The sequence below is a fragment of the Rutidosis leptorrhynchoides genome, chromosome 2 (genome assembly GCF_046630445.1).
Source record: "Rutidosis leptorrhynchoides isolate AG116_Rl617_1_P2 chromosome 2, CSIRO_AGI_Rlap_v1, whole genome shotgun sequence".
Classification (NCBI taxonomy): Eukaryota; Viridiplantae; Streptophyta; class Magnoliopsida; order Asterales; family Asteraceae; genus Rutidosis; species Rutidosis leptorrhynchoides.
The window spans coordinates 111,622,776-111,649,190 of NC_092334.1; the positions used below are offsets into that span (position 1 = coordinate 111,622,776).

A 26,415-nucleotide genomic window follows, 5' to 3' on the forward strand; every position below is an offset into this window, starting at 1 on the left:
TTATCAAAAAGTGAAAATTGAATGGTGGTAGTGGTGATGGAGGTCGACGGTTTTGGGGAGGAGGAAGAAGTCGACTGCTTCTTTTTCTAGTGAGGGTTTATACCTAATTTGTGTTAATACATGTATTTATACTAGCCCTAGTTTAAACAATTAGCACATAAGTCCCTAAGGTTATCAAAATTAAACATAAAAGGCGTGGGGAGGGGGTTTCGGCCGTGGCCCACTTGGGATGGGTTTCCGAGCTCTCGTTTTGCAATATCGTGTAATCGTGATCCGTTTTAAGTGCCGTTTAGTCGTACCGAAGGCTCGGAACGCTAACCCGATCGTTAAACGCAACCAATCGCTTAATTTATTAAAAACCCAATAAATTAAATATTTTAAAAAGTTAATAATTAATAAAATTAATTATTAAAATAAACCCGAGCGTTTCGTTGCTCAAAAAGCTATTATCAAAATCGTATCGTGTTTATCGTATTTCACAATCCGAAATATTTATTTAAATTAATATCAACCCATAATAATTATTGAAACCCTCCAAAGATCAAGTACGCATTTAATACACGAAAACGCATAAAAGTTAAATAATCGCCGTTAAAAAAACTAACGGAAGGTTAACGAAAGTAACGGAAAAATCAGGGTTGTTACATTGTGAAAGCGTTCCCCATCTCCCACATGCGGCACCCCATGTTTTATGTCCATCCCGCAGCTCCCACATGCGGGAATACTTGTTTCATAAAAAAATTAATTGACCATACGGGTACGATAAAGAGAGTTGAGATACATACGGTTTTGGCAAAAAATTCAGATTTCGAGTGCTTAACTTGTCAAGTAATCAAGTTCTTTGATATTTTTGATTTTTTTCAGGAGTTTGGAACTTAATCAAGTTACACGGCTCATCGGTCTTCTTTCTTTCATTCTTTATTTCTTTCGTTCTTTCTTTCTTTTTTTTTTTCTTTTTTTCGGTCTTTCTTGCTATTGTACTTGTAGTAAACAATAAGCAATTGAAAGACCATTTTTTCATGTAATAGCATATAAGTGATAAACACGGACTTTCGTCTACATTTTTAATTCATTTATAATAAACAAACACTAGTAGAAAGTTTTTTTTCCTGCCATAATTTTCAAAAAAAAAAAGACAGGATTGTCCTCACATATTTGGCACATGCTGAAGGTTAACAGAGGAAAGAGATGAACAGTTAACAGAGGTACGACATAAGTTATATAATGAAAGTTCGAACGAAAAAAAAATTGTAAGAGCGACGCATATGATTTCAACCTAATTCAAGAATGATAGAAGTAATTTTAAATAAATTAAATAGTGAATATTGATAGAATGTGAAATTGTTGACGAAGGTTTTTGGGATTATAAATCCGTGTCGTGATAGATAAATGAGATACACGTTGGCGTGTACACTTACCAATTAAAAAAAAAAAAAAAAAAAAAAAAAAACAAAACTATAAAAAGGTGAAGCCTTTTAATATCAGCAAGAAGATTGCCAAAAAAGCATATATCTTCGATGAATCGTTACGCAATCCTCTTTGCACTTGCTCCCTTGATCGTCGCCGTCGTACACGGCCGTATTACGCCGCGTGATTTCCTCCGGTTACCGTCGGAAAAACTTGACTCCGATGGTACTCGTTGGGCCGTCTTACTTGCTGGATCTAACGGTTACTGGAATTATAGGCATCAGGTTACTAATTCAACCTACTATTACAAATAAATTGTATCTGTCTTTTAAAATTTTTTGACCTGCAAACATGATTTATACTTAAAAAATATTAAAATTGAGTAAAATTGTCTTGCTGATTGAGTACATATCAAGCTTAAGTAGATGCTGCGGTATAATGTTATAATTTGTGTATATATACTGAGGAGGTCTGTTAGTTAGGTTTAACATTGTAATTAAACAAAATTCTGATTCTGATTGAATTTTGTAAGGAATAATTATGATGTATTTCGCCCTATTAATGGATTATGTAAAGTAGAAAATAAAAACTAAATGACTGCCTATTTTAATGCTGTTTTGTAGCTGTAGTTTATGATTTGATTTATCTGAGTAGAGAATTGAACAAATTTCTGATGTTAGTTGAATTTATGTCAAGGATTTAGTATAAAAAGTGTAAGGTATCGCTACGGTTGTATATGATTGCGTATAGAATTACTAGAATTGATTAGTTATTGTATTGCAATGTGTATAATGTTGTAATAGACTATACTTTTTGTTTGTCTCATAATTTTTTGGTGTCGAATGCCATATCAATAGAGTATGCAGCAACTAAACACTAAAACAGCGCTCGTCTCTATTTTGTTAGTCATATTTCTGATTTCATTCAGATCCTATTTGGTTTATGTAAATCTGAATCTGTCAAATCAAACACTAAGCTTTCATTTGAGATATAGAGTTGACAAAAGCAATGCTTGGATGATAACTTTATATAGATAGTTTAGGCAGTTTAATTAAACGAACAGAGGAAATGCGTAGAATAGTAAGCATACTACTAAGCTTCGCCACTAATTTTTCTCTAAGGAGAAACTATTTATCTTTTTATGTGAAAATAAGCTGGTAGAATGTTTGAATGGTGCCTACTAAATTTTTCAAACTAAAAACGTTGTGATTTTGAGACATGTTAAGTTACTTTTGTTTGGAACATTATCTTTATCGTTGACAATAAAAGAAAGACTAAAATGTTACTCCAATATTCTTGTATTGAGCTTAACATGTTAAAAAAAGGTGTAGAAGAGTAAAAATTTCAATTGAACTCATGAAGTAAAAGGGCAACAGTGAGGTGTGATTTCAACCTTGTGTCAGTGAAAGTTTTTGTTATACTTGGTCACAATTAAAAAAAATAAATTCTTGGACTACTAATAAACTCTAAAGATTGTAGGCCAGAGTATTGTTATTATTAACAAGACAACAACTATGAATCATGTTTAGATACTTGAATACTTTTTCTACATACAAATGCTGAGTTCATTTTACCAAAAATCAGCTTGCATTTCCAAGAAAGTTCAATAGTATTTATAACCGATGATTTAGCTAAAACTACTCATGTATTTGGTTTGTTCTTCTCGATTGTTTATTCATTAATTTAAAACCCTTCTTTTCTACTCTAGGCGGACGTATGCCATGCGTACCAAATCTTGAAGAACGGTGGCATCAATGATGAGAACATCATAGTTTTCATGTATGACGACATTGCACATAATGAGGAGAACCCACGATCTGGAATCATCATCAATAGCCCAAATGGTGATGATGTTTATAGTGGAGTCCCAAAGGTTTGTATTTTGAGTCACTCATACGTATAAGGGATACGTGTTCCATTTTCATGTAATGCATTTTTTCTTTATTTTTAGGATTACACAGGGGAAGATGTCACCGTTGACAATTTTTTTGCCGTTCTTCTTGGAAATAAAACTGCCGTTAAAGGGGGCAGTGGAAAAGTTGTTAATAGCGGCCCCGATGATCACATCTTTGTGTTTTATTCAGATCATGGTGGTCCAGGTGTACTTGGTGAGCTACTTCATTCCCTATTTTATCCGTTTAGTAAACCGTTATACAGTAAATATGATTTGTTATTATTCTAATGACTGCACACGAAAAAAATATTGTCATAATTACTGAGATAATCCTGTGGTTTCTCCCAAATTGCTGAAATAGTCCTAGGGTTTTTCTTTGATCTACTTGGTCCTCGTGATTTTCAAAATTTTGCTGAGATACTCCTTTTGTTACTGAGATAGTCCCTGTGGTTACATACACCAAAATGTTGCGGAAACCACAGGGACTATCTGAGTAACAAAAGGACTATCTCAACAACATTTTGAAAACCACTAGAACTATCTCGATTAAAAAAACCCTAGGGACTATTTCAGCAATTTTGGTGAAACCGCATGGACTATCTCGGTAATTATGTCAAAAATTAATAAATAATCTAGTGACTTAGGAAAGGTTTTACTAAAAAATTAATCTAGTGACCCGACCCGATTGGGGTTTTACCCGCTTTGGCCTGTTAAAAAACCTGACCCATTTGGGTTCAACCCGTTTGTACCCAAACCCAACCCGATTGCTAGGTATAATTATTATATTTTCAGGGATGCCAACTAGTCCGTACTTGTATGCAAATGATTTAGTTGAAGTTTTGAAGAAAAAACATGCTTCTGGAACATACAAAAGCTTGGTAAGTTTTTCTTATAATTTGCTGTAAAATTAAAATGATACTAGTATCTATTAACTTTACGGGTTGCAATATGTATTATGTAGGTATTTTACCTTGAAGCATGTGAATCGGGAAGCATTTTTGAGGGTCTTCTTCCTACGGGTTTAAATATCTACGCAACCACAGCTTCTGGTCCCGATGAGAACAGTTGGGGTACGTACTGTCCTGGCGAGCATCCTAGTCCACCCCCGGAATATGATACGTGCTTGGGTGACTTGTACAGTGTAGCATGGATGGAGGACTGGTACGTTTGACTAGTAGGATATGCGGGTCCCTCCTTTAGATATTTTTATTTTATTGTCTTCCCTACGTTCTTCTTAGATCTTATTTATTATATTAATGCTCTCTACACAAATTTTTTGATTGGATACATAGTTTCATAAATTTGTTTGATATAGTCACTTCTGTAAAAATCGACCAACGCGTTGATTTGGGGACTAACCAGTCCCGACTCGCCCAAGAACGCCTTAAATGTGGGTCAACGCTAAAAGTTGGGTCAAAGTCGGACAAAATTGGCCGATTCGGGCCGAGTCGGGTATGAGTCGGTCAAAGTCAAAGTTAGGTCAAAAATTTTATATATTTTAAAACTAAATTTTGTGCCATATATCTATGTTTGAAATATTTATCTTTTATGTATGATATATTTATGTTTTTTTTCTTAATTTATTAGTCAATGTTGGTCAACGCTCTATTCGTCTCTGTCTCGTCCCGGACTTAACCGACTCGTCCCTCCAAGGTCCCGACCGACTCGTGACTTTTACAACCTTGGATTTAGTTATATAGGATGAAAAGAACTTTAGAATGAAAAACAAAGTTAAGGATACGATCTATTAATGATTATATGTAGTATACTAACTCTATTTTGAATTGGGTCGTACTGCTGTCCTGTTTAACCGGTATTCTTTTCTTGCCGACAGTGAGATACACAACCTGCGAACAGAAACAATTCAGCAGCAGTATCATCTGGTAAGAGTTACGCTGCAGAAGCATCTGTTTAATCTACAATTCTATTATGCGTATCAATGAAATGTTCCAGATCAGTATTGAGTATATTTGCTTTTGTGGGCAATTTCATATATGGCACTGTTCAACTAAACATATCAATTGTGTCTTAAAATGCATAAAAATCATTTTACCTTATTCATTAAGTAGCGGTTTAGATAGGGGTTTGGGGTGGCATATATGAGCTTTTTCTCTGCCTTTTGTGTTCATTTTAATTGCATGGATGAGCAACTTGGTGTAACGGTGCACTGCAAACAATTATGATTTATTTTATTCGTGATACTTACTCGAGCAGGTTAAAGAAAGGACTTCAAACGGAAATGCTAATTATGGGTCCCATGTAATGCAATTGTAAGACCCGAATAATTGAAGTGTACATATGTGTAAATAAGTGTATTGTGCGGTACTCGAATCGGGGTTGGTTGTATATATTAAAAAAAAGGCAAAAGAAGCTGGACTGGGAGGGTTGCGCGCCGCGCGGATTGGTGGCGCGCCGCGCCATATGACTGGCAGATTCTCCCTTTCTTTTAAATTAGATATTTTGTGGGTATTTTGGTAAATTCACATCAAGGCCGAGTTTAATGCTTGGTTCAGTAGTTTGGGAGCTCATTTACTCCCTTGTTCACCAACCTTATCACCTCCCAACTTATTTTAGTGAGAGAGTGAGTTTTAGAGAGGGAAAGCTCACTTTGAAGAGGAAGAAGGGGGTTTCTTGCTAAAGCCCAAGTTCTAAAGTTGTTCATCTCGTCATTATCTTCGTTTTGGTAGTTGTGGTATGCTCTAATCTTAATTCCTTTGTTTAATTCAATTTAGGGCTAGGGTTTGAGTCAAAGGTGAACATAAAACCCACTTTTGGTTAATTTTGGGTATTCTTGGGTAATTTGGGTCATATAGACTCAATATTGAGTTAACTAGGGTTTTGGAAGTGTTAATTGATGTTAGAGAACCCTAATTAGCTAGTAAGAGGGTTAGAACACCATGATTTATGTAAATGGGTGTAAAAGGGTTAGTGGTTGACCCAAAAATGGGTAGGTTGACTTTGAAAGTGCCAAATGGGTCAAATTGAACTTAAGCTAATTAATATGTGTAGTTGAAGCCTAAAACTAATGTTAAAATGTGTAAAGAACCTACTTTGGTTAATGATAGGGTTTTGTGATGAGTTAACCCGATTTTAGGGTTAAGGGTGCAAATGGGTCGGATTTGCACCATAGGTCAAATTGGCTCTAGGAGTGAGCTTTAGAGTGTTGACCAACTTGAGTTATGATTTTGATATTGTGATAAATGTAATAGGTGCGTTACATTGAAGTGTTCAAGCTCGGTTATCTTTCGACAAGAGATTTTGAGGTGAGTGGAATATCTATATATGTATGTATATGATTTATGTACCGTGTTGATGGTGTCACATAGCCGTTTTGTGACCAAAGTTGTGGGACTTAGCCGTATTAGTCCATGTTTTGTACTAAGGCACATAGCCGTGTTTGTGCATTTAGTGGCGAGTAATAGCCGTGTTTTACTCCCACGTTATTATTTGAGTTACCCGTACACATAGCCGTGTTGGTGTACGAAAGCGTGAGTAATAGCCGTGTTCTACTCACATTGAGCAAGTGATGCCATAGCCGTTTTTGGAACACTTGAGGGGTGATGCCATAGCCGTTTTTGGAACACCTCGGGGGGTTAGCATGCCATAGCCGTTTTTGGAAGCTAACGAATGTTATGAACATCGATGACTTGTTTCGCGAAGTCGTTCCCTAGCGAAGAGATTGGTTAACCATGATTTATTGTTGTTCATACTAGCATTTGATTATTGTTATGAGTATTTATGCTATGATTATTGCTAGTGATACGTTTGGTGATACTAGCTTGCTTATCGAGATTTGTTATGTGTTATTTGATATCGTGGATGCGTGTGGGTAAGTTGTATATGCATGTATATATATGTTTTACTCACTAAGCTTTGCTTACCCTCTCGTTGTTCACTATTTTTATAGGTTCCGGTGTGGACAAGGGTAAGGGCATCCGGTTGGATTAGAGATCCCGTCTTGTTTAGTGACGCTTTTGGGATGTGATGATTTTGGAGTTTGACCGAGATTTGGGTAGTTTAACCCCAAACACCATGCTCGTTGTATCGTTTGGCAATTAAACTTTTCGTGGTCGAAACTCTAATTTGTATTAAACTTTGTATTTTAAACTTAGTGGCGTTTTGGGCACGTGTGGGCCCCACTTTGTAAAACTCGCTCAAACCTTAGTTATGTGCTAGTTTTACATATATGAATGTATGGTTAAAAGCGTTTTGGCTAAAAATGTCGGGAACTAGTCAAACATTTTCGTTAAATAGACTTCCGGGGACAGCGGGCTGTCCAGGCGATTTGGCGCGCCGCGCGGCCATCTGGCGCGCCGCGCAGATGGTCTGCACCAGAAAATTTTTTTTTTTGTTTGCAATTTCGTCGTGTTTGGTCGGTTACGGTTTGGGTTGTTACAAGTGGTATCAGAGCATGGTCTAAGGGATTTAGGTGACTTGAGATAGGCGCCTAGACTTAGACTTTTTGTGCGTGTTTATGCGGGACTTGTAGGACTTTGGGTCGGATCGGTATGATTAGTGCATAGGTTTATGTGAACTAATCATGCGCTATTTGTTTGTGTTGTGTTTAGCAATCATCAAGCGAGATGGACGTTGTACTAGCGAGTTAGCGCGACGTGCTCGCGTGGTAATGACTAGCTACCATTACTACGGGTGCAAATCGGGTCAAACAAGCAATGTACGACGATTGTTGAGCAAGATGGGGTAGTGTGGTGTATACGTATGTAATTGGGTATAATTGTCCTTTCGTTTCATGGTTTAACCTAATTCGTTTTATAGAATGAAGACGAGAAACGGTCCTGATCATGAAAACGGGAGTACAAGTGAAGACGCCGAGTTCTCGACCAAGGTCGAGGCCGTCTTTAAGAAGTTGAAATCGGATTTTCTTGCGGATGTCCGAAGGGTCTTCCAAGAGTCGGTCGATGGGCAAGTGACCGAAATGATAAATGAACGATTGAAGGCCACTATTGAAGAGGCCCTTGATGCTAGAAACGTTTATCCTCGAGGTGAAGGGGGTGATGGAAAGAGAGACTTCCACTACAAAAATTTTAAGGATACTCAACCTCCGACGTTTAATGGGGTGAGGGATCCGTTGAAAAGTACTTGTTGGATTTCGGACATCGAGGGGGCCTTCCGTACCGCGGAGTGTCCTCCCGAGAAGAAGGCGAGGTTTGGGTCTAGCATGTTACGTGAAGAAGGCAAGTTGTGGTGGGATGATAAAATCAATTTGTATGGCGAGGAGCAATGCATGGGCTTGACGTGGGAGGAGTTCAAGAAAGAGTTTTTCAAGGAATATCGAACTTCATCCGATCTTGATCGAATTCGGGACGAGTTGCATCAATTGCAACAAGGTTCCATGGATTTAGTTACCCTCAAGTCTACATTCTTGGCAAAGACTCGTTTTTGCCCGGAGTATGTGGGTGATGATCATAAGCTTATGAAAGATTTTTATCGTACTTTGAATGCCGACTACAAGAGCAAGATTAGCCGGGGTATGGCTAAGACTTTCGATGAATTGTTTGAGTTGGCTCGGGGTTTTGAGCCGGAGGTGCCTAGGAAGAGTGATTTTGTTTTCTCGAAAAGGAAGTTTGAAGGTTCGAGCTATTCGAATTTCTCAAACAAGAAGTCTAGGAAAGGCACCGAGAGCGTTAATAGTGTGAAGAAAGGTGGCACGGGTACTTTTGCGCCCACTTGTTTTAATTGTGGGAAGTCGGGTCATTACGCCCGTGAATGCACGGTCAAGACGGTTACGTGTTTTAATTGCGGTAAAGTGGGGCACAAGAGGCCGGAATGCCCCGAGTTGAATAATGATCATGTTAAGAAGATTGAGAAGGCGGCGGGGTCGGCTAGAGGGCGAAACTATTTGATGACGAACGATGAAGCCAAACAATCCAACGAAGTTGTTTCAGGTACTTTCATGGTTAATTCTAATCCGGCAAGGATTCTTTTTGATAGCGGTGCAAATTTGTCGTTTGTGTCTCCTAAATTTGTGCCTAAACTTGATAGTCCGCTAGCTAAGTTAAGTCGTCCGGTAGAAGTCGAAATAGCGGACGGCAAGACGGTGCTAGTGGTTGATGTGTGTAAGAATTGTGATGTTGTTTTTGGTGCCGAAACTTTTAAAATTGATCTTATTCCAATGACCTTGGGCGACTTTGATATCGTTGTTGGTATGGATTGGCTCGATCGTTATAGAGCCAATATTGCATGCCATGATAAGTGTATTCGTGTAAAGACCCCAACTGGGGGAGAAATGATTATTCATGGCGATAAGAGAAGAAGACCGGTGCCGATATGCACTTTTGCACGGGCACGTCGTTCCGTTGTTACCGGTGGCATGGCTTTCCTTGCTTATGTTGTTGATACTCGTAATGAGCCACCACTTATTCGTGAAATTCCGGTAGTTAATGAGTTTGAAGACGTTTTTCCGGATGAGTTACCGGGTGTTCCGGCGGAAAGACAAGTCGAGTTTCGCATTGAGTTGGTTCCGGGGGCTACTCCCATTGCTAAAACTCCTTATCGTTTAGCACCAACGGAAATGCAAGAGCTATTGAATCAAATCCAAGAGTTGCTAGAGAAGGGTTTTATCCGACCGAGTGCTTCGCCGTGGGGCGCTCCGGTCTTATTCGTGAAAAAGAAAGACGGTAGTATGCGCATGTGCATCGATTACCGTGAGCTAAATAAAGTGACGATCAAGAATCGTTATCCGTTACCTAGGATTGACGATTTGTTTGATCAACTTCAAGGCGCGACGTATTTCTCCAAGATCGATCTACGGTCCGGCTATCATCAAATGCGGGTCCGTGAGGAAGACATTGAGAAAACGGCTTTCCGAACGCGTTACGGGCATTATGAATTTGTGGTTATGCCTTTTGGTCTTACGAATGCACCGGCGGCATTCATGGATCTTATGAACCGGGTGTGCCAACCTATGTTGGACAAGTCGGTTATTGTGTTCATTGACGACATACTAGTCTACTCGAAAAGTATGCACGAACATGAACGTCACTTGCGCGAAGTTTTGAAGACGTTAAGAAAGGAGAAGTTGTTTGCAAAATTCTCTAAATGTGAATTTTGGCTAAGAGAGGTCCAATTTCTTGGCCACATTGTGAACGAAGGCGGTATCCAAGTGGATCCGGGGAAGATTGAGACGGTGAAGAGTTGGGGACGACCGACTACGCCTACGGAAATCCGGAGTTTTCTCGGATTGGCCGGTTATTATCGTCGGTTTATCCAAGACTTTTCTAAGATCGCCTCTCCATTAACAAAGTTGACGAGGAAGAGTGCTAAGTTCAATTGGGAAAACGAGCAAGAAATTGCTTTTCAATTATTGAAAGAGAAGTTGTGTCAAGCTCCGGTGTTAGTGTTACCGGAAGGCGTCGAAGACATGGTGGTTTATTGTGATGCTTCCTTAAATGGGCTCGGGTGCGTTCTTATGCAAAGGGGTAAAGTCATTGCTTATGCCTCTCGACAATTAAAGGAACACGAAACGAGGTACCCGACTCATGATCTTGAAATGGCGGCGGTTGTGCATGCGTTGAAAATTTGGCGCCACTACTTGTATGGTGTCAAGTGTACGATATATTCGGATCATAAGAATTTGAAACACCTTTTTACTCAAAGGGATTTGAATTATCGTCAACGTAGATGGATGGATGTGGTGAAAGATTATGATTGTGAGATACTTTACCATCCGGGTAAGGCGAATGTGGTCGCGGATGCGTTAAGTCGAAAGACTCAACATCCGGCGATACGTATAACATCGTTACGTTTGATTATCACTAACGACTTTCTTGAAAAGATGGTTGAAGACCAAATAGAGGCTTATGTTCACGATAAGCACACGGAACGAATTGTGGGCCAATCGGAGTTTATTACTATGGGTCCGCGGGGTTTGTTGTCCTTTCAAGGAAGGGTGTGGGTGCCTAAGACGGGTGATTACCGACGGGTGCTACTCGATGAAGCACATAAGTCGAAATATTCCATTCATCCGGGCGCGACGAAAATGTATCATGACTTGAAGAAAGATTATTGGTGGCCGGGCATGAAACGCGATGTTGTAAAATACGTCGAACGATGTGTTACTTGTTTGCAAGTTAAAGCCGAGCATCAAAAGCCGTATGGTAAGTTGCAACCGTTAGAGATCCCGAAATGGAAATGGGAGCACATTACCATGGACTTCATCACTAAATTACCTAAGACGGCGAGAACTCAATATGATTCGATTTGGGTTATAGTGGATCGGTTGACGAAAAGTGCTTTGTTTCTTCCCATTAAAGAAGCAATATCGTCGGAGGCCTTGGCTAAGTTGTTTATCAAGGAAGTGGTCTCGCGACATGGCGTTCCTATATCTATTATTTCGGATCGAGATACCCGTTTTACATCTCGATTTTGGGAAAAGTTTCACGAAGATATGGGTACACAATTAAAGTTGAGCACGGCGTATCATCCTCAAACGGACGGTCAAACCGAACGTACGAACCAAACTTTGGAAGATATGTTACGGGCGTGCATTATCGATTTCGGTGGTAGTTGGGATGAGCATCTACCTTTGGTGGAATTCTCGTACAATAATAGCTTTCATACTAGTATCGGGATGCCCCCTTATGAGATGCTATATGGGCGAAGATGTCGAACTCCCGTCTGTTGGGGAGAAGTGGGTCAAAGGGAAATCGGGAGCACCGATTTGGTTCTTGAAACGAATAACAAGATTGATACTATACGAGAACATTTGAAGAAGGCTCAAGATAGGCAGAAGTCGTATGCCGATAAACGTAGACGAACGATCGAATTCCAAGAGGGCGACATGGTTATGCTTAAGGTTTCGCCATGGAAGGGTATTATTCGATTTCGAAAACGGGGAAAGTTAGGTCCTCGGTTTATTGGACCGTTTAAAGTTTTAGCTCGTGTTGGTGAAGTTGCATATCGATTGGAATTGCCCGAAGAGCTTGCGGGGATCCATAACACGTTTCATGTTTCCCACCTCCGTAAGTGTCTTGCGGATGATTCCTCATGGATGCCTTTAGACGAGATCGAACTAAACAACAAGTTGGAATATGTTGAAGAACCAGTCGCCATACTCGATGAGAAAGTTAAGAGGTTGAGACATAAAGAAGTGAGGACTTTTAAAGTCCAATGGCGGCGTAGCAAGGGTTCCGAGTTCACTTGGGAGCCCGAAGAGTTCGTATTGGTTTATCTTCCCTCGTGTCATGCGGCTTGGATTGCGAGGACGCAATCCGAATAAGTGGGGGAGAGTTGTAAGACCCGAATAATTGAAGTGTACATATGTGTAAATAAGTGTATTGTGCGGTACTCGAATCGGGGTTGGTTGTATATATTAAAAAAAAGGCAAAAGAAGCTGGACTGGGAGGGTTGCGCGCCGCGCGGATTGGTGGCGCGCCGCGCCATATGACTGGCAGATTCTCCCTTTCTTTTAAATTAGATATTTTGTGGGTATTTTGGTAAATTCACATCAAGGCCGAGTTTAATGCTTGGTTCAGTAGTTTGGGAGCTCATTTACTCCCTTGTTCACCAACCTTATCACCTCCCAACTTATTTTAGTGAGAGAGTGAGTTTTAGAGAGGGAAAGCTCACTTTGAAGAGGAAGAAGGGGGTTTCTTGCTAAAGCCCAAGTTCTAAAGTTGTTCATCTCGTCATTATCTTCGTTTTGGTAGTTGTGGTATGCTCTAATCTTAATTCCTTTGTTTAATTCAATTTAGGGCTAGGGTTTGAGTCAAAGGTGAACATAAAACCCACTTTTGGTTAATTTTGGGTATTCTTGGGTAATTTGGGTCATATAGACTCAATATTGAGTTAACTAGGGTTTTGGAAGTGTTAATTGATGTTAGAGAACCCTAATTAGCTAGTAAGAGGGTTAGAACACCATGATTTATGTAAATGGGTGTAAAAGGGTTAGTGGTTGACCCAAAAATGGGTAGGTTGACTTTGAAAGTGCCAAATGGGTCAAATTGAACTTAAGCTAATTAATATGTGTAGTTGAAGCCTAAAACTAATGTTAAAATGTGTAAAGAACCTACTTTGGTTAATGATAGGGTTTTGTGATGAGTTAACCCGATTTTAGGGTTAAGGGTGCAAATGGGTCGGATTTGCACCATAGGTCAAATTGGCTCTAGGAGTGAGCTTTAGAGTGTTGACCAACTTGAGTTATGATTTTGATATTGTGATAAATGTAATAGGTGCGTTACATTGAAGTGTTCAAGCTCGGTTATCTTTCGACAAGAGATTTTGAGGTGAGTGGAATATCTATATATGTATGTATATGATTTATGTACCGTGTTGATGGTGTCACATAGCCGTTTTGTGACCAAAGTTGTGGGACTTAGCCGTATTAGTCCATGTTTTGTACTAAGGCACATAGCCGTGTTTGTGCATTTAGTGGCGAGTAATAGCCGTGTTTTACTCCCACGTTATTATTTGAGTTACCCGTACACATAGCCGTGTTGGTGTACGAAAGCGTGAGTAATAGCCGTGTTCTACTCACATTGAGCAAGTGATGCCATAGCCGTTTTTGGAACACTTGAGGGGTGATGCCATAGCCGTTTTTGGAACACCTCGGGGGGTTAGCATGCCATAGCCGTTTTTGGAAGCTAACGAATGTTATGAACATCGATGACTTGTTTCGCGAAGTCGTTCCCTAGCGAAGAGATTGGTTAACCATGATTTATTGTTGTTCATACTAGCATTTGATTATTGTTATGAGTATTTATGCTATGATTATTGCTAGTGATACGTTTGGTGATACTAGCTTGCTTATCGAGATTTGTTATGTGTTATTTGATATCGTGGATGCGTGTGGGTAAGTTGTATATGCATGTATATATATGTTTTACTCACTAAGCTTTGCTTACCCTCTCGTTGTTCACTATTTTTATAGGTTCCGGTGTGGACAAGGGTAAGGGCATCCGGTTGGATTAGAGATCCCGTCTTGTTTAGTGACGCTTTTGGGATGTGATGATTTTGGAGTTTGACCGAGATTTGGGTAGTTTAACCCCAAACACCATGCTCGTTGTATCGTTTGGCAATTAAACTTTTCGTGGTCGAAACTCTAATTTGTATTAAACTTTGTATTTTAAACTTAGTGGCGTTTTGGGCACGTGTGGGCCCCACTTTGTAAAACTCGCTCAAACCTTAGTTATGTGCTAGTTTTACATATATGAATGTATGGTTAAAAGCGTTTTGGCTAAAAATGTCGGGAACTAGTCAAACATTTTCGTTAAATAGACTTCCGGGGACAGCGGGCTGTCCAGGCGATTTGGCGCGCCGCGCGGCCATCTGGCGCGCCGCGCAGATGGTCTGCACCAGAAAATTTTTTTTTTTGTTTGCAATTTCGTCGTGTTTGGTCGGTTACGGTTTGGGTTGTTACAGCAATACGGGGACTTGCAGCTTAGTATGGACAAAGTTTACTTGTATTTGGGTACAAACCCTTCGAACGAGAACTTCACTTATATTGATGGTAACTCTCTGCAACCGTCTTCAAAAGCTGTCAACCAACGTGATGCTGATCTCTTACATTTCTGGCATAAGGTTCATCTACCTCTTCTAACATTTAAGTATCTTTTTGATTAGAGGTGGCAATTCTGACCCATTTACATATAAATGGGTCGATTGGGGTTATATTTGTTGGAGTATGATACCAAAATCATATTGAGCGGAAGCATTTTAAATTTTACAAAATCATACTCCTCCAAGGACCCATGTACAAAACTTTTAGCAAACGAAATTAAAACTAACAAAAGGATAAGATTAGATTACAACCTTTGTAGCCTTTGTTGAAAATCCTAGCTTGGAGAGAACCCAAATGAGAGCTCCTCTAAACGATTGACACCCAAAGTTCCAACCTTGTTTTGATATGCACCTTCTAATTCACCAAAACCCTTTCTCTCCTTTTGTTTTCCAAACCCTTTTTACTCGTAATAGTTGTCTGTTATTTTAGTTTTAGTCTAGATGAAAAAAAGGAAAAACTATCCTTTCCCTTTGTTAACCACTGAACAAAGCTTGCAAGTGAGACATCTATTTTGTTGGTCAAAATCCTTAATTAAAAGGAATGGAATGGAGAGTTGGACTTTTGAGATTGCATGTATCGGGTTTAATAAAAAATACAAGCATGCTAATTTATTTTATTTTTTTCGTTGTCTTTCCAAGAAGCATGCTTATGCTTATTAATTAATTATAAATTAATTAATCTCAAAATTGTATTTAATTTATTAAACCATTAAAATTGATTAATAAATTAATTCCCGATTAGAAGGTGTATCAAACAATTTACGATTGGCCTTTGTGTGTGACCGAATAGGATAAATGGACTTTATATTATTTAATGTCATGGGCATACCTTCGGAATATATGTACCACGATCAAACCACGGTTGAACCGTAACCAACCCGAGAACATATTTCCAACAGACTCCCACTTGCACTGACATTAATAATATTGGTTAGTCTTAAAAGACACACCATGTGTAACAACTAGTCAATTAAATTACACTCCTATATTTTGATTTATATCAATCATCCTTTTGTTCTAAATATCTTTATGAACGTGTGACATGGTTAAGTGTCAATCATCATCGTTCAAGATTATGTTTCCCGATTGAGATTTGTGGTGATCAAATAGACTGCAATTGCATTAATTCAGTCGTAGCATGGCCATGCATTTAATTCAGCACAAATAAACGAGGGGCCCAGAGATATCGCTTCAACTTGCTTAGAGAAGAAGGAACAAATTGCTTCAACTGTATAGACATCCACCACATCCCATATTATACCTGATCTGCACCCTTATGACTGGCATTTACGCACAGCGTTAAATACAGGTCAAAGTAGAATATAGTTTGTGTCAGGATTCCTCATACATATCCACTCTAGGATAAATGATGTTGCCATCTTAGAGCTTACTTGTGACTTAAAAACCATGAAGTAGCGTCTAAGTGTGGTCATTCCAGAACCTTGAATCAACTATCAAGTTCCTCATGAATGTAGTTTCATATAAGCCTATATTACTACACTTCATAGCAGCCTTAATTCAATTCTCTCTTCCTTAGAGAATGACCGACTGTGGAAGTCTATGAAATAATATTCATTGGAAGTTAAAACATGCAAAACGAAACATGACAATATTCAATGAAATGATCGCATCGTGCGTATAATATAATCTCAATATATTAATCATCAGATCAATTGCATTATATATTATTGCCGAATGTTTAAAGTTTCAAACTTAACATTATAAATACAATCAAACTTTATCATCAATGACACTAATGCCAATAGACATGCTATGAGCATCATGCTTAGTCTGTGGCAAAGGCTTGGTGAAAGGATCAGCCAAGTTCTTAGTCGTGTCTACTCTACTTAACAATATATCATTATCTGCTACAAGTTGACGGATGTAATGGTACTTTCTGAGTATGTGCCGTGTTCGCTTTTGTGACCTCGGTTCTTGAGCCAAGACAACCGCACTCACATTGTCGCAGAAAATCTCAACAGGATCATGGATTGTAGGAACCACACCTAGATCCCCGATGAATTTCTTTATCCACATGGCCTCTTTAGCAGCTTCATTTACCGCTATATACTCGGCTTCTGTCGTAGAATCAGCAATAGTACTTTGCTTGGAGCTTCTCCAAGTGACGGCTCCACCGTTCAACATAAATACAAATCCTGATTGTGAAGAGCAATCATCTCTATCTGATTGGAAACTAGCATCAGAGTATCCTTTGACGCTCAGCTCGTCATTTCCACCATAGACCAAGAACATCTCTTTAGTTCTCCTAAGATACTTTAGAATGTTCTTGACTGCTATCCAATGAGCTTCACCAGGGTTGGCCTGATAACGACTAGTCATGCTTAGTGCATACGATACGTCAGGCCTAGTGCATATCATGGCATACATGATCGACCCTATAGCTGAAGCATATGGAGTCCGACTCATCGTAGCTGACTCCAAGTCAGAATTAGGACATTGAGACTTGCTCAATATCATTCCAGGGTTCATAGGAACACACCCTTTCTTGGAGTTGTGCATACCGAATTTCTTCAGTATCTTATCTACATATGCACTTTGGCTTAGCCCAATCAATCTCCTCGATCTATCTCGATAGATTTTAATTCCCAAAATATATGATGCATCTTCCAAATCTTTCATGGAGAAACATTTCCCTAGCCAAGCTTTGACATCTTTCAATGTCGGGATATCGTTTCCCATGAGTAATATGTCATCGACATATAGTACAAGGAAGACTACAACACTCCCACTAGACCTAACATAGACACATGGCTCATCTTCGCTTCTGATAAAACCAAATTCTTTGATTTTCTCATTAAAGCAAAGATTCCAGCTACGAGAAGCTTGTTTAAGTCCATAAATGGACTTTTGAAGCTTGCACACACTTTTAGGATACTTGGGATGTACAAAACCCTCAGGCTGTGTCATAAACACATCCTCTGTTAGCTTACCATGAAGGAAAGCTGTTTTTACATCCATTTGCCATATTTCGTAGTCATAAAATGCAGCTATGGCAAGAAGTATTCTAATGGATTTCAGCATAGCCACTGGTGAAAAGGTTTCATCGTAGTCTATACCATGTTGTTGCGTGTAACCCTTAGCCACCAGTCTGGCTTTGAATGTGTGTACATTTCCATCCATGTCGGTCTTCTTCTTGAAGACCCATTTACACCCAATGGTTTTAATTCCTGGTGTATGATCAATCAAGGTCCAGACTTGATTATCATGCATGGATTGAATCTCATTGTCCATAGCCTCCTTCCATTTAGCAGACTCGGGGCCTGTCATTGCTTCCTGATAGGTAATAGGTTCATCAGAATCTATATTTTCGTCATCACCCTCAGATATTTGTAAACTATATTTCTTTGGTGTTTGACGCACTCTATCAGATCTACGTATGGGCGGTGGCTGTAGGTCAGTTTCTTTCTCAACTGCAGGCTCGTCGACCTCTTGTAGAGAATCAGTCCCAATATCGGTTTCTATGTCGGTTGATTCTTGAATTTCTTCAAGGTCAATTTTGCTCCCACTGGTTCCTTTTGATATGAGATCCTTTTCAAGGAAGACTCCCCTTCGAGACACAAAGACTTTGTTCTCGGTAGGGTTGTAAAACAAATATCCAAAAGAATCAGTTGGGTATCCAACAAATAAACACTTTTCAGATCTGGGTTCAAGTTTATCTTGAGCTTCACGACGAACGTAAGCCTCACATCCCCAGATTCTAAGATACGAGAGAGACACGGTTTTGCCATGCCATATCTCATAAGGTGTTTTGGAAACTTTCTTGGTTGGGATGAGGTTAAGGATCCTTGCGGCAGTTTGTAGGGCGTAACCCCAAAAACTGATTGGAAGCATTGTGCGACTCATCATGGATCGAACCATATCAAGTAATGTTCGATTCCTCCTTTCAGCCACACCATTATGCTGTGGTGTTCTAGGAGGAGCTAATTGTGAGATTATCCCACAACCCCGTAGATGATCACGAAATTCATCATTAAGATATTCACCACCTCTATCAGATCGGAGAATCTTAATTCTTTTGTTCAGTTGATTTTCTACTTCGTTTTGGTATGCCTTGAACACTCCCAAAGTTTCAGACTTTTGTTTAATTAAATAAACATAACCATATCTACTGAAGTCATCAGTAAATGTAACGAAGTATCGTTCCTGGTGTCTAGTAGGTGATCTGAACGGACCGCACACATCAGTGTGTACCAACTCCAACAGATCCTTACCCCGTTCACAGTTTCCTGTGAAAGGTGCCTTTGTCATTTTTCCTAACAAGCAAGATTCACATTCGTCATATGATGTAACATCAAATGATTCTAAAATTCCATCTGACTGGAGTTTTGCTATGCGTTTCTTGTTTATATGGCCTAAACGGCAATGCCATAGATACGTTTTATCCAAAACATCTTTGGATGAATCAACATTGTAGATTGAACTATCATTTAGCTTTGCTGTGGTTTCCAAGATGCCTTTACAAGGACTAGCCTTGAAATAAAACATCCCATTTTTGTGAACAAGTATTGATCCATTATCAAAACTAAAATTAAAACCATCATTAAATAAAGCATCAAAAGATATAATGTTTCTTGCCATTTCGGCACAGTAGCAAACATTAGATAAAACAATACATAAACCAGAATCAAAAGAAAGCTTGTATTCTCCAATCATGTCAACAGAGGCAACATTCTTATTCCCCATGATTAGATTAAGCTCTCCGGTCTTCAGCTTCCTACTTCTTGTGAGTCCCTGCACATTAGTACAAATGTGAGTACCACATCCTGTGTCCAATACCCAGGAATTAGAAATAGAAGTATTGTTTAGTTCAATCATGAACAAACCTGAAGGTAGGGCAACTCCCTTAGCCCGTAGTTCATTAAGTTCCTTCAAGTACTTGGTACAATTGCGCCTCCAATGTCCTTTATCCCCACAATGGAAGCATATTGCTTCTTCAGGAGACTTGGTTTGCGGGATCTTTGAAGTAGAAGAGTTAGCAATGCCCTTAGGTTTAGGTTTGAAGTTGGATGTGCCAACCTTACCCTTGCCCTTGTTCTTGCCCTTTGTTTTGTTTTTCTTCTTCTTGATCCCACCTTCACGAATGGCTAGGACGGTAGTTGCGGGTTTAGCTTTGGCCATGTTAGCCTCAGCGGTTTTCAACATGCCATGGAGCTCCATGATTGTTTTCTCCATATTGTTCATATTATAGTTCATAATGAATCCTTCATATGCACTAGTCAGCGAGTTCAGGATAAAATCCGTTGCAAGCTCCTGACTTATGGAAAAACCAAGGCGCTCCAGCCGGTCTATGTACCCTTTCATTTGTAGTACATGGACACTAACGCTACTTCCCGTTGCCATTTTGCAAGATACGAGAGCTTTCACGGTGTCAAACCTTTCTTGCTTTGCTTGTTGTTGGAACATGTCCTTGAGTTGGTTAAGCATGTCATATGACCCTAAGCTCTCCATGCCCTTTTGGAGCTCTGGAGACATGGTCGCCAACATCAAGCATGCTACTTCATTAGACTCAGAACGACGTTTTTCAAACTCGTCCCTAGCCGCTTGAGTAGCTCTCGATCCGGGTTCTGCCGGTAAGGGTTCCTCAATCGCCCTGATCTTTCCTTCCATCCTAAGAGCAATTCTTAGGTTGCGAAGCCAGTCCATGTAGTTCAAGCCCGTAAGCTTGTCCTTTTCGAGGAGCCCTTTAAGGCAGAAATTAGTGATTGATGACGGAGTAGGATTTGTGTTTGTTGCAGACATCTGTCATATTTTTAAAGTAAGTTGTATTAGTTAGTTTGATATGTTTAATCCTTGTTAAAATAATTACCCAAGTGTGTTCAAAATTTTAACAATTATAATTAACAAGGCTAAGATCCATATTTCACTTATGGTAACGACGGGTTTGCCGCGGATCGCCAATCATAAGCTATTTAGGTAGGTAACTATATTACCAATTTCATCCATTATGAAATTCTTAGGTTCTGCGGGATTTAGTGATAATCAATTATTTCACTTGGCATGTTTAATCCCTTCTACGCAAATCCTTCCTCGTGGCGGGTTTGCCGCGAACCACGATTTCAGATTGTAAACCGTCCGTGATAGATACACGTGAAATCCGGCCCAAGACTCTCGGGTATCGCGAAATTCACCTCACCCTTCCCAACACCCAATTAAAGTCCGGCCCAAGACTCTCGGGTATCGCGAACTCTAACAGGTAGAAGGTTCGGATGTGTGTACTACTCATGGATAGCGTAAAGTTTACATTTAAAACGGGTTTTTGTTTTCTTTTAGCAAAAGTAGTTTATACCATTTTAAATATTTTGCTAATTTAGTATTGCGTGTTTCGTTTGTTAAACCAATTTTAACCAAACCATTTTATATGATTATTGTCCTTTTGTTTTTAAAACATTTTCTAGCTAGCATGGCATAGACAAATAATAAAACAATAATAATCATGACACGCAAATATCGGTAGTATGCCTCGAGTCCTATGCGTTTTTCCGGTGAGCCAACACACGGAAAAACATGGTCAACTAGGGACATAACCTTGTGTGAGAATTGGCTCCCACTAAAACCGCCATTTCCATTATATGCTCGGATGGGCCGCCTTGTGAACATCGTCTTCTTGATTCCATTCTTGGTTGCATTATCTTACAAAATAAAAAAAACTATTCTATTTCCTATACTATTACAAATACAATATAAATAGAAAGACGACATGCAAGCCGTTTAATAAATTATTACATTCATCCCGAATAAATAATAAACACGACATGCAAGCCGTTTAATAAATTATTACATTCATCCGAATAAATAATAAATTAAATCATACAACCAAACATCCACACAAGGGTCTTATTGAGGCAAATACTACCGATTTCATACAACAATCACATACAAAACAAATGGAGTGCCAAATATCCATTTTCATGAAACATGTTTCGATAAGGATTGATTTAAACAACACTTAATGGCACACAAAATAATCAATCCTTGTTTACATAACTTATGTATGCATGCAAACCCACTTTATATTTTGTAAGTATGGTTTTCATGCCAAAATCATCCAAACAAACATATTAAGTGTATCAAAACATGTTGGAGATTTATTTACTTTAACAAAGCATAAAGTCTAAAACTAATAATTTTAATTTTCTCATTTCATGTAAGACATGAAAAGAATTCATGTACTTTATTTTCCTAAACATTGAATCTTTAATAGTCAACATGCAAGTTACATTTTTTAATTTTCGGAATTAATTTTGGCAGATTCATACATCAACTTTAAATGGTCATATCTTACTCATTTCTAATCCGTTTTCGATGAATTTTTTTTTTTCAAATTTAAGTTCTTTCAGTTAGCTTTCAAATGCAACTGGCCTCATACGAAAATATGGAGTTTAAGGCCTCGAAACAGTCCATGAAAGACAGACTGTTCAAGCTGAAAAAAAACTTAAAAAAAATAACCATTTAACATTTTGCCAAAATCAAAGATTCAAATGCTATTTAGGAAACATAAAAACACAAATCATGATAATAGTTTTGTATGTTCATTATGCATAATCATCTCCAAGTATCATGCATACACATTCATCAAAACGATTATCATAAGAAAAGTTTGCTAAAATTTGTACAAGATGGCTCGGATACCACTTGTTGGAGTATGATACCAAAATCATATTGAGCGGAAGCATTTTAAATTTTACAAAATCATACTCCTCCAAGGACCCATGTACAAAACTTTTAGCAAACGAAATTAAAACTAACAAAAGGATAAGATTAGATTACAACCTTTGTAGCCTTTGTTGAAAATCCTAGCTTGGAGAGAACCCAAATGAGAGCTCCTCTAAACGATTGACACCCAAAGTTCCAACCTTGTTTTGATATGCACCTTCTAATTCACCAAAACCCTTTCTCTCCTTTTGTTTTCCAAACCCTTTTTACTCGTAATAGTTGTCTGTTATTTTAGTTTTAGTCTAGATGAAAAAAAGGAAAAACTATCCTTTCCCTTTGTTAACCACTGAACAAAGCTTGCAAGTGAGACATCTATTTTGTTGGTCAAAATCCTTAATTAAAAGGAATGGAATGGAGAGTTGGACTTTTGAGATTGCATGTATCGGGTTTAATAAAAAATACAAGCATGCTAATTTATTTTTTTTTTTTCGTTGTCTTTCCAAGAAGCATGCTTATGCTTATTAATTAATTATAAATTAATTAATCTCAAAATTGTATTTAATTTATTAAACCATTAAAATTGATTAATAAATTAATTCCCGATTAGAAGGTGTATCAAACAATTTACGATTGGCCTTTGTGTGTGACCGAATAGGATAAATGGACTTTATATTATTTAATGTCATGGGCATACCTTCGGAATATATGTACCACGATCAAACCACGGTTGAACCGTAACCAACCCGAGAACATATTTCCAACAATATTGACCACCAATTTGTGTACCTGCAGTTTTGATTAGCTTTTTTTTTTTTTTTTTTTTTTACTTCTATGTTATTATTTAACTTTCTTTTTTCTTGTAACAGTATCAAAAGGCTCCGGAAGGATCTGCTAGAAAGATTGAATCCCGGAAACAGTTTGCTGAAGCAATGGCTCACCGAATGCACATCGACGGCAGTATAAAACTTATTGGAGAGGTTTTGTTTGGGATAGAAAAGGGTCCCGAGGTACTTAATGCAATTCGACCCACAGGGGAACCCCTTGTTGATGACTGGGACTGCCTTAAAACATTGGTAAGTCTTGTTACTCAGTTTCTTGTAAAAAGGACAAATTACTCTATCCCAAAAATCATGCCTGGACCTAGACTAAAATATTTTAAATATTTCTTAATAAAAAAATCCTTCACTAAAATAAGAAACTATGTTTCTGGTTTTGAACCATTTACTTACGAATGGGTTGATTTTGCATTGTGTTCTATGTCAATTGGGTCAAATAGTTACGATTGATCTAAGGAAATTGGTCAAACGTGATGAAATTCTCCCAAAGTCGCCATCTTGTATAACATCGTAATTGGTTTTGTTCAAAGGCTTGGATTGTTACATGTACTAATAATTTAGGTAAAATAATCAGGAGCCTTAAAGAAATAATGTGGTTGGTTTGTTTCTTGTTTAAAGGTGAGGACGTTTGAAACACAATGTGGGTCCCTATCACAATATGGTATGAAACACATGCGCTCCATAGCTAACTTCTGCAATGCTGGAATTAGCAAGGAACAAATGATGGAGGCATCATCACATGCATGTCCTACCTTTCCATTAAATCCCTGGAGCTCGCTTAACAATGGATTCAGTGCGTAATTATTTGGGTCTAATGGAAATTGTTACCCTAGTAGTAGTCTAATGTAATGCTCAAACTATCTTTAACAAACATATCTCCATCTGTTGTGCCTTAGGTTGAAAATATGCCTTAAATGGTAAGTAGCATCTTTTGTAAATATTGTAGCACTCATTATATTGCAGTAACTGTCTAATAATTGCAGCCATAATAGTAGCAAGGTACTTAGTATTAAGGGTGTGAGTGAGTTGATTACTTGCGAGCTAATCGAGCTCAACTCGTTGAAAACTCAATTCGAGCCGAGCTTGGACGACGACGACGACGGACAACAACAACAACAACATTCAATATCACATGAGTGGTGTATGGGGAGGTGAAATGTAGACAATCCTTCTCACATCCGAAAATAAAAAAGTCATTACTCCATCCAGAGTGAAAACACTATCAAAAGTAGAGAAAGTCATATCTCTCTCTTCGACGGATAAAGATATTGCTTCCGAATGGATCTCCGGGCAATAAGTAGGAAATTTTTGTAAAAAAAATAGTAAAATAAAATTGAGACGCTATGAAAATGGTAGAATCAAATTCCATGGGTTTTAAATCCTGTCTGAAATTCAATGTAGGCTCTAAACAACAGTCAAGACGCCAATAAATCGACGCTTGTTGTTGACTCAAAAATAGAGCCGAGAGCTCGAGCTTGGACATATTTTGATATTGTATATTCCGTAGTAATAGCTTAAGCTTTAAGCTCGCAAGCATAATCGAGTCTTTCATTTATATGCATCATTAGTTATTGTTTTATAATCACGGAGTATATGTTATAATTGGATAATAAGTGCTCCGTATTATATAAATATATATCTATATCTATTTATATCAACGAGTTTAGTTCAGGTTAATATATTAGGCTCTAAATAGGTCGGATTCGAGCTCCAAATTTTTGAATATTAAACGAGGTGAGTTTGAACTCGGGTATCTTCAAAACTAATACGTAGTAATATATATATATATTTCGTCACATAAAAATCTTTTTTTTTTTTACGGAAAAATTGAAGTAACGTTTAAACGAATCTGAAGATTAAAGGTATAACCGATATAAAAGGAGACATAAAACAAGCTCTAGTCAACTAAACCCGCAACATGCAGTACAACAGCAACGCAGACTAAAGATTCACACAAACATGGTGGAAAATACAAACGAGTAGAAAACTAGAACAAAACTAAAACTAAAACACATAAGACCTAAATAACATTTGCACCAAATCTTAACTAATGAACTTAATAGTCGCCGCAGAGAACTCCGACGGCCACCACGTCCACCATAAATCGGAAAACAAAACAGGAAACGTCTTCACATGAACGGAGGTCCCGCCGTAAATATAACCAGAGCGAAGTCCGGTCACCTTTAAAGAGAGTTCAACAGCCAAATCCCACAACGAGAGAACGTTGCTAAAATAGCTTGGGACGAGAAGCAAACCTGGAAGCTGGCGAGATACTCTAGCAAAAAAGACAACGACCGAAAAGCAAACCAAGTCGCCCAACTCAAACTTCGATAGAATCCAAGAGTGGTGTGTGAGACAAAATCGACGAAAGAGCAAAACCACATCGGAGCAATATAACAACCCTCATATTTCCATACCTGAATTGACTAATTTGACTATAGGGTTGTTATCCATTCGTAATATATAATTAAATTCGACGTTGATCAAATATTTATTTTTAGTTGACACGTTCTGTTAACTAAAGTTTACACTAATTATATAAAATAACTTTAGTTAATATTAATGTGTATTATATTTAAAACTATATGTAACATAATTATTAATTAAATGATAAGTTATTTTAATCATTATATATATTTTTAGCTTATAAAAAAAATAAAAATAAAAAGAAATAAGATTTTTTTTAATAAATTAAATAATGAGCCCATGAATTTTGACTAAATATTTTCAAAAACAAAAACTTATTAAAAACATTTTTAACATGTTTTTATTATTTTGTCAAAATTGGCACCTTTATTTTATTATTATTTTTTCTTTTCACCAACCATTTTTTACCTATAAATACATGGCTCCTTATTCATTTTTTCTTGCCAAACACAAAAACTTAAGTTATTCTCTCAAAACTTTGAAGGAAATTTGAGGTACTTTCTATTTTTATTAATTTTTTTCAATATTGTCATTTATATTTATATTTATTGTATATTCTTTGTAAAATTTGAAATTAATTATGTTTATATGTTATAATTAGTATTATAAGTGTTATGATGCATAAAAATAATTTTGATAATTTATGGAATATTATTTATA

The 26,415-nt window shown here is 37.9% G+C and overlaps 2 protein-coding genes across 2 annotated transcripts; one reads left to right on the plus strand and one right to left on the minus strand.

The window, feature by feature from the left end:
• Positions 1-1,467: 1,467 nt before the first annotated feature.
• On the plus strand, positions 1,468-24,359 carry LOC139894377 (vacuolar-processing enzyme-like). Its single transcript, XM_071877630.1, has 10 exons — positions 1,468-1,691; positions 3,116-3,280; positions 3,359-3,515; positions 4,094-4,179; positions 4,263-4,462; positions 5,136-5,184; positions 5,516-5,565; positions 14,680-14,839; positions 23,359-23,565; positions 23,947-24,359. The coding sequence occupies exons 1-10, from the start codon at positions 1,518-1,520 to the stop codon at positions 24,127-24,129; spliced, it is 1,431 nt and encodes a 476-aa protein (XP_071733731.1). The 5' UTR covers positions 1,468-1,517; the 3' UTR covers positions 24,130-24,359.
• Positions 19,154-21,824, minus strand: LOC139894378 (uncharacterized). The gene is made up of 2 exons (XM_071877631.1): positions 19,663-21,824; positions 19,154-19,570 (listed from the first exon to the last, which is right to left on the minus strand). The coding sequence occupies exons 1-2, from the start codon at positions 20,576-20,578 to the stop codon at positions 19,554-19,556; spliced, it is 933 nt and encodes a 310-aa protein (XP_071733732.1). The 5' UTR covers positions 20,579-21,824; the 3' UTR covers positions 19,154-19,553.
• Positions 24,360-26,415: the final 2,056 nt, after the last annotated feature.